Source organism: Triticum aestivum, chromosome 4A (assembly GCF_018294505.1).
Source record: "Triticum aestivum cultivar Chinese Spring chromosome 4A, IWGSC CS RefSeq v2.1, whole genome shotgun sequence".
NCBI classification, from domain to species: Eukaryota; Viridiplantae; Streptophyta; class Magnoliopsida; order Poales; family Poaceae; genus Triticum; species Triticum aestivum.
In genome coordinates this window covers 667,519,690-667,528,347 of record NC_057803.1, presented here as the reverse complement: position 1 = coordinate 667,528,347, position 8,658 = coordinate 667,519,690, and the positions used below count along the sequence as shown (strand labels likewise).

At 41.3% G+C, this 8,658-nt stretch overlaps 1 protein-coding gene across 2 annotated transcripts; it reads left to right on the top strand.

The window, feature by feature from the left end:
* The first annotated feature begins 879 nt into the window (after positions 1 to 879).
* On the top strand, positions 880 to 7,993 carry LOC123087985 (uncharacterized). 2 transcript variants are annotated; one of them, XR_006441635.1, is made up of 6 exons: positions 880 to 1,386; positions 3,128 to 3,216; positions 3,345 to 3,475; positions 3,569 to 4,579; positions 5,967 to 6,106; positions 7,492 to 7,993. XR_006441635.1 is itself a non-coding variant. In XM_044510119.1 (3 exons), exons 1-3 carry the CDS (start codon positions 3,736 to 3,738, stop codon positions 6,024 to 6,026), a joined length of 348 nt encoding a protein of 115 aa, XP_044366054.1. In that variant the 5' UTR covers positions 3,482 to 3,735; the 3' UTR covers positions 6,027 to 6,106. The 2 variants fall into 2 exon arrangements, 1 of the variants encoding a protein (XP_044366054.1); XM_044510119.1 differs by lacking the exons at positions 880 to 1,386; positions 3,128 to 3,216; positions 3,345 to 3,475; positions 7,492 to 7,993 and having other exon boundaries at positions 3,482 to 3,853; positions 4,410 to 4,579.
* The last annotated feature ends 665 nt before the right edge of the window (positions 7,994 to 8,658 follow it).

Sequence of the window (8,658 nt, the reverse complement as noted above, 5' to 3'; positions counted from 1 at the left end):
CTCGCTCGGAACCGGCGAGGAACGCCGCCGCCAAGAACTTGGAGTTTAAGCCCCGCCGCTGGACCTCCTCCCGCGCCTCCTAGATCATCTCCACACCGTCCCCAGAACAGGATCCGACTGCTACTCGCCTCCTCAGCCGGATCTGGCCGGAGATCGCCGTCGCCGCGCCCGGCGGCGCGCAGCAGCGTGGCGGTGGGTGGTGGGGCACTGGAGGCGGCGCACTGGAGGTGGGGGGTGGCGCGCAGCAACGTGGTGGCGGGTGGCGGCGCACTGGAGGCGTGGGCGGGGTCGTGCGGGTGGGGGGTTCTTTTTTTATTTTCTCTCTTCGTTAGGAATGTATTACGTACTTTATTAGTATGGAAGGAGATCGGTGGGAGAAATAAATCGGAGAGGGAGGTGATTTGTTTGGAAGGTGATTTTCTGTATATGGTATTATTTTTGAATTCTTAATTATCAAATATTTACATGATTAAATTGAATCGACACCTGCCAGATCAAGCACGAATATATGATAACTAATCCGATGGGTTTATGTGGGTGGTGAAGCGAAAAGGCAGGTGGGAGGGAGACAAAATAAAACCAGTGAAATAAAACCAAAGAAAGTGGTGAGACGAAAAAAAACCAGCGAAAAATTACCGGCGGACTATTCACCAACTGCTCTATCTATACTACTATTAAAAGAGCAAACATGAATTCACCTAGGGACACACCACAAACTGTACACAGGACTATCTGAGACGTTCGATCAATCTAACTAAATCACATCTAACAGTCCGTATTAGATCAAGGGTCTGCCGCATAAATAAACGATCCAGATTAAATGTTCTGCCGAAGCAGACTGCTACCCTGCGCATCCCTTCGTCCTCAATTAGCGGGATTATTATCCCGTAATTCTCTCTGCACAACGCCCACAAAGCTTTGCCGCTCCTCCTCTACTATCCCAATCCCGTAATTTTCTCACAGATGCGAGCGCGGATCGCTGCCGCAGCCCACCGCTCCTCTACTTCCCATGGGCCCGAGCAAACGGAGCCAACAACCCGAAGCAACCCGAGCGGCGGAGGAAAGGGTGATGGCGTAGGCAGCGGTGGGGGTGGAGACGATGCGGGCGTCGCACATCCTGATCAGGCACGAGGAGTCCCGGCGCGAGGCATCCTGGAAGGACCCCGAGGGCCAGGTCATTTCCGCCACTACGCGCGACGATGCCGACGCGCGCCTCGGCGAGCTCCACGGCCAGATCCTCGCCGACTACGCCTCCTTCGCCGACCTTGCAGCGCAGCACTCTGCCCGCCCGCCCGCCGCTGGACTCCACCAAAGGGCCGATCATGCGAGGCAGATTCAGGATTGCTTGGTGATGGATAAGATCAACCCGTGTGGCCAGCAGTATTGGTACGATTCCTTTCTACTTCCTTTGGGTGCTTAATTCCATGGCCACGTTGTTAATCAGTAGAAAAATACATTCGAAAAAAGGAGCTAGATAGAAATATGTTCTTGTGGAACTCACAGGCATGAAAGTTTTGTTTCACTCATCCTCTTGTATTTGTAGGCCTATTTATGAATCAATTTATACCGTAGGCCTAGATCCATCTTACTTCATAACAAATATTTTTGATTGGTCGGTGGGATATGATTTTGTGAAATTACTTCCATACGAACAGTGAGAAATATCTTAGTTCTTGCTTATACTGCTCTCGACTCCCATTGGATTGCAGTATTTATCATTTTTGTTTTCTTACACGAACCCCTTTTAATTTTTACAGTTGGGCAAATCCATTGTTAGAGTCCTCATACGCACTATATATTGTATTGAATTAGTTCGATGGAAATGATAATGTGATATTACAACTCAAGTGTGGCATGATGTATATCTCAGACTTAACACGATTACCTGATAAACCAAGTCATGATTTTTTTAGTTTTTTTCCACCACCGAATCAATAACGTATCTTCCTACACTTGGTGCTTCAGTTACCCGATTTAAGTTGTAATTATTTTAAGATGTTATTTAGGTGGGTGTACCATGGTACCATATACAATATTTTTCAGCTAGGTTGGTAGTTGGTCTTTCTGTCCTGCGAGCTTATTGATTCATCTGTTAACAGATGTTGGGTGGTGTTTTTGATCAGACAAGGTGGAGTTTGTGCTTGTAATATCAGTAGAATTTGCACTACAAGGAGCAGTCAGTGAGCTTGTACTGTGTTTCTATTGATTTTTGTTTGTGTCCCTTGTTTGATTGAATAGGAATGAGGTTCTTTTTTCTGATGGGGAGTTTAGTATGGTAGCAGATTGCTATCATGACATATCTTTTGTAGAATTAAAGCTGCTTGAAAGGCACACCAAACTACTGATGTAGTTTATCTACCTTCTCTATCCTTCTAGAGGTTGGTGAATGGTTTCATAATCTGATGCTAATAATCAATTAATTATTGTGATTAAACTGCAGAGGGCTTCATTTTCTCACATGATTTTTAATATCTGCTACCTATAGTCATGTTAGGTCGTATTTTTTTTCCTCAGACAATACCAAAATTAGTCATATGCTAATTGTATGGTGTATGGTTCTGTTCATATGTTTTGCTCTTATAGATTGATGAAAATACATGTCAAGCTATTTTATCACAAGATTCCTACACTGATAATTCAAATGGACCTAACATATTGGGAACCTTCTCATGGACAATATATCCTCATAATGGCTGTTAAATTCTTGCTTTTAGAGGTAGCACCTGAACATAGGGGATCCATTTTCCTGTATTATGAATGTATTTACTTCTATAATATTGTATTAACATAATATACCTTCAAAACAGGCTACTGAGACCATGGGCAAGAAGGAATCAGCATTGATAAGACACTAGCTATTTTTGGCATTCATATAACCTGTAGATAGAGTACATATGCTCTTGAAATGCTACTACATGCCTCTCCAAGGTCCAATAATTCCAAGGATGACTACAACTGTGAAGCCAACATTATTATCTAAGTTACTACATTAGTTACGATGAACGGGACAGTCTGCAAGCTACAACGTTGCTAATTAATATTTTTTTCCTTTATAACATTTTTTTGTGAACCAAATTGGCCATTCGTTTCTCAAGGGCAAAACTAACATAAATTAATTATTTTTTAGGTACCAATGCTGATATATTTTTTGCAAGTCTCAAGCATGGTTTCTTTCTGATTGTGAGGATGAATTTTACAAACAGGATGTTTGAGAAGGTAATCACATAACTATACTAAACTTCTAAGCATCTAAGAGGATTTCGTGTTCAGTTTCGTGCTGCAGTTTTGTAGTTTGATTCTAGAAGTAAGGGTGCCCTCCTTTGATATACCTGGTTTGTGAATAGGTGATCGTGTGGCTGAAGAATGATGTTAATGATTGGAGGTGCTCCAACCAGGAAGCATTCAGGTGGTGCCTGCGTTGGACACAGTGTTTTTTAGGATGAGATCATTCATTTGGGACTTTTCACTAAGCAGAGTAAGACCAACCAAAACTATGGGTTGAATTTGTTGTGCTAAAGGGACCGACATAATGCATTGTTGAGTTCTGAATTCATCAAGTTTGTGTCAGCTGTGCGGGAAGGTCAGGGTGCAGAATTTGTGAAGTGTTATATAGACAAACCAATACATTCTTCTTTCGAAAGGAGCTGTTTGCTTTGCTGGTGCTAAGGCACTTTGGAATAGCTGGGTGCCATTGAACTGCAAGATTTTCATTTGCTTGGCTTCGCAGCATCAAGCATGCACATCGAATCGTTGGGTCAGAAGAGAGCTGCAGGTACATATTTGGCCATGTTTTCTCTGAGCAGGAAGAGGACACTGCGATCTCATCCCGCTTCAGTGCGTAAATACTCGACAGGTATGGCATCAATGTCTTCGAACGACTCATCTTTATGTTGTCCATGCCCCTTCTGTCACCGATAATCTTCAGGATTGGTGGGGAGATCTAGCCAGTTCATTCCCAAAGCTAAATAATGTGGTTTTGATTCTCTTGTTATGCTTGTGTGCTATAGCCTATGAAAGCAACACAATGCTAGGGCGTTCAACAATGCTCAGCTTCAAGTCAACGAGGCAACACTCTGTGTTCTCATTCTTGCTGACCTAATTGTGTGAGGGAATAGGATGGCTGGACATTGTGATATGTGTTGGTGGTGGAGCGTGGATGTCGTCCCCCTTTGGGGTGCTCCTGTAACTTGTGTTCTCTCCTTTAAAATTATGGTACAAATTTGCATGCTCTATAGAAATATACACAATCCAAAGAGAAATTATATCACTGCCCTTATAAAATTTATTGATGAACTACGCTATGAAAAATGTGTTTTTTTACTGTTGAAGTATAATTAGTTTTTTTTTATGTTTATAGAGAGACGTCCATGATTACTAGGTATTGGTACACATGCTGACATCACTTCCAGGGTTCAGTTCAGCAAGAAGACCAATTACCCCTACAATGTCCATTCCTACAACACCCTGGCTTGGCAAACAAGAAGACTCAATGCAGGCAGCTGCTGATAAGGAGATGACTATTGACCTCTCAGTAACGAAGACAAAAATACGCACAACAAGCCAAGAACAGGAAGATGAAGTAAGTGCTAAGCTTATTTTGTGTGTGAGTTGGTATATCGTTTCCATCCTTCTAGATTTGTTGTAAGAGTATGGAGTTCAATACGATGAATGATGTGCTCACCGGACATGCACACGTTTTTTCTATATACCATGACTATGTTTTCAGAATAGATTGAGACACCCCCTGATTTTCTTTAGAGACGAAGGGGTCATTTGTATGCCAGTTATGCCGGTATTAGATATATTTATCAAAGTTTAAAGAGACCAATCTTAAAAAACATCCTATTTTATGCAAAATTTTCTTAAGCATATAGTAGACAAAAGATATATTTGGGTTTCTTTTGGTTGTATTGCAGCACTTCAGTTTTTGCTCTTGGTTCTTTTACCATAAAATTTGTAAGGTCTCTTGTGTTTGTTTTAATGTATACATCAGCCGAGACATGCTTTGTGTGCATTATTACTAATTATACCCATGTTCATCTGATGTTATGTTTTTGAACCATGTACATCATCTATCTATTTATTGGTGGTGTGCTTTAAAAATACATATTGTTGAGCATTGATTTTTTTATGGTCATGACTTGTTTTATTTTTTTAAACAATTTTTGGAATATAAACTTTAATTTATACTCACAAAAAATTATGTGTATGGATGGAGACGTGCGTTGCACGTGCACACTTACTAGTTAGGAGTAGAGATAAGGAAATGATTTGCAATATTAATCATAAAACTGAAGTTTTGCTAGAGTTTTGCTGCAAATCCGCTAGAGCTTAATTATTTCAGATGCGCCCTCCATTGATGTACTATACATAAACTATAGCTTATGCACAAATAGATGCCTAATTATCTAACTTGAGATGCAATCTCACAAGCACATGCATGGCCATATGAAGAAAGATACATGGGGTTTCACTACTGATTGCCTACTTGTTTTGGTCACGTTGGGGAGACCTTGCCATCAGCCTTATTGTGGATATCTCCCCAGCCACTTTCCACTTATGCCAAGACGCTAGTGACCGTTTGTTACCGAGACAAATTCTGAAGCTACCTCGGCCATATACACGTGCCGGATACGCCGTAACGGCAAGTTTCTAGCAGAAAAGCCATGTAGATTATTTCACCTAGCTATATACAACTTCTATTACCTGGCGTTTCTGCTAGTTTTGGTTGCCCCCTTTTATGCCTGCACCCATTTGAGGCTGCATGCATTGCTGGCCGACAGTTGCATGTTGCCAAATATACATGACCGGCCACGCTAGCATCACATGCGTCTTTGGCCACAATTAGCTAGGGCTAGCAACAGGTGCTATTTATATGCATGTAATTATGTATAAACGGCCAACTTGGCGAGCCACTTGAGTTTCCTTTGCTCGTGCGTTTCAAGATGGGCTCTCAACGTTTGCAGGAAAATCTAGGGCAGGCAGGCACTATCCTTCTCCATAGGCCACCTTTCGACGGGAGCTAGCTAGCTAGCAAGGCTATGCATCAAATGCATCGACTCCATGGATAGTTGGCCGGCAGCTCCACTCTGCCATGGAAATGGAAGTAAGTGATGGGGCTTTTAAATACCTAGTCACTGAAATATGCACATTGCTAGCTGTTGTTGTCATCATCATGGCTCTTGGTGCTCCTGTCACAATTCATGGCTCAGAATCTAGTAGCTTGTAACATGTGTCAAGAATGTGATTATGTCAGTATGCATTTTTTTTCCTTCTTGTAGAGGAGTAGTGTTTACATATAGACTGTATATGCATATTCCCTACAGATTAGTGCCTACGTGTACAGAATGGATATGATCAGTTCTGTTGCTTTCAGGAAAGACAAATTAAGTTGGGAGTTAGGTGTGCACCTAATTAACGGCTTGCTTACACACGTATAGTTTGCCTTTTGCCAGATGCCAGACATGTGGGCCCAGTCATGCACACGTGGAGCAGACGTGTCACCTCTCAGGATCATTCCCTCCTGCTTATAGTAATACTCAAAATCAGCCACATGGTCATAGTAATAGTCATAATGGTCACCGGATATACACAACCGTTAAAATTGGGTAACCCACTGAGTGCAAAAGTGAACCGAAGAACTTATCTCCACCAATTAACTTGCACCCATTCCAGAATCCATCATCCATCATCCAAGGAGAAAAGATATTCACCTTCCACCAAGCCTTCTTTTACATGAATCTGCCCTTACCATTACTTGCTTGTGTTGATGGCAGTCTATTCGACTTAGCTGGATTCGAAACATGGGATATTTATATTTTACACCGTAGATTCGAACTAAAAAAGGTGATCAACTAACTAGTAAAAATTCCTCCAATGTGGGATAAAGGAAAATGGATTTTCACTTTTATTAGTTATTTGCAAAATAAAGTATGATCCTGACTGAAAAGGCGATTTTTTAAGTTTCCTTGTTAACTAGGAACATGACCAATAGTTTCCAGTTAGCTAGGTTATTTGTGGTAACTGGATTGTTTCATCTAAAACTAATACTCCCTCCGTCCGGAAATAATTGTCATCAAAATGCTAAAAGATGGTGTATCTAGACGTATTTTAGTTTTAGATACATCATTTTTTATCCATTTTGATGACAAGTATTTTCGGACGGAGGGAGTACTTTGTAGAGTGCTCGAATCAAGTTGTGTTGATTTTTATACCCACTATTTCCTTGTTTGTAAGGTTAATCCATAGCACCTCATAAGTAGTCCTCCACCGAGATATGTCACTTCTTTTGTACTCTTTATGTTGCAAGGAATGTTTCGAAGGCCTTTACAAGATATTTTAGCCATACTACCTCACGTCCAATACTTAGGAAGCTAACTTCAGATCTTTCTCAAGTACAATTGCTTTGTACCGTGTGTTGGTTGTGTACCATTTCACCCTATTTCGGTAGTTTCAAAGCTCGCACTTGGTTAATTTTGGCCTAATTTGCAGAAAGAAGTATCATGCTCAATCCTTCATTGTTATGCCAAATAGTTCCGAGTGGTGGTAAATGACCCATTTCTTCAACAATGCACAAGGGCGGTGTGCGGTCATTCGTCGCACCGACGACAACATAAAGATGATGGATGCAAGCTTCTCTTCTCTGGGAAACACACGGAAGATAGATTCAAGTTTCAAAGAACGAAAAGGATGATCCTGTCACATTTCTCTCTATTTCGCCTCATGCACCTTGCTCTTAAGGCTCCTAAGCTTTTTGGACATTGACGGTATTTTGTCCTTTTTATGTATGCTTTGGTATTCTAGCTCGCTTTGGTAGTTGAAGGCACTGAATCCTGTTGTCCTATGGGAGAATATCAGGTCCCGCGCGACCTCTGCAATCGATCTAAGATTCGATTATCAACATCAATGTTTATGGGCCTACACATAATTATGGTACATCGGGGGTGTTTCTACAAACATTGTTGTTAACCGTTGGATCTCGAGATCAACAGTTGAGCACCTAACCCTTTGTCCTATCTCGAACACAACCAATCTCTGTGTGTGTTACCGTGCGTCTAGGCGGGTACCTTGGTTGTATTTACGCCCCTAGCTCCTTTTAATCGCTAAATAAAATGAATTATGTGATGATTCTGGTTGTTTACTCTTGAGGATGAAGCGCCGACCTTGAACCCTGTTATTTAAGGCCATTTACTATATGCAAACCAAAAAAACATAAACGTGTGTGGGTAGAATACATTTTTGGTCGGAGTATAATTCGGTTTTGATTCCAGCGCCTCCGTATCGTCGGCCGACCTCGAACCCTGTTATTCAAGACCGTTCACTCATATTGTTCATCAAACAAAAAACATAAATGAGCAGTACTACTCCCTCCGTCCGGAAATACTTGTCATCAAAATAAACAAAAGGAAATGTTTTTAGATGTATTTTAGTTCTAGATACATCCCTTTTTATTCATTTTGATGATAAGTATTTTCGGACGGAGGGAGTACCAATTAACCCGACCTTAATTATTTATTATATATATACAAACAAAAACATAAATGTGTACTACACTGGGTATCTCGCAAAAAAAAATGTGTACTAGGTAGAACACGTTTTTGGTTGAGGCAAGTATAATTCGGTCTAGATTCCAGCACCTTTGTACGCCAATCAATACGG

Coding starts and splice junctions, on each gene's coding strand:
- LOC123087985 (XM_044510119.1), top strand. CDS start 3,736: ATGCACATCGAATCGTTGGGTCAGAAGAGAGCTGCAGGTACATATTTG. Junction 3,854..4,409: donor AGTGCGTAAATACTCGACAG/GTATGGCATCAA, acceptor CATCACTTCCAG/GGTTCAGTTCAGCAAGAAGA. Junction 4,580..5,966: donor GCCAAGAACAGGAAGATGAA/GTAAGTGCTAAG, acceptor CAACGTTTGCAG/GAAAATCTAGGGCAGGCAGG.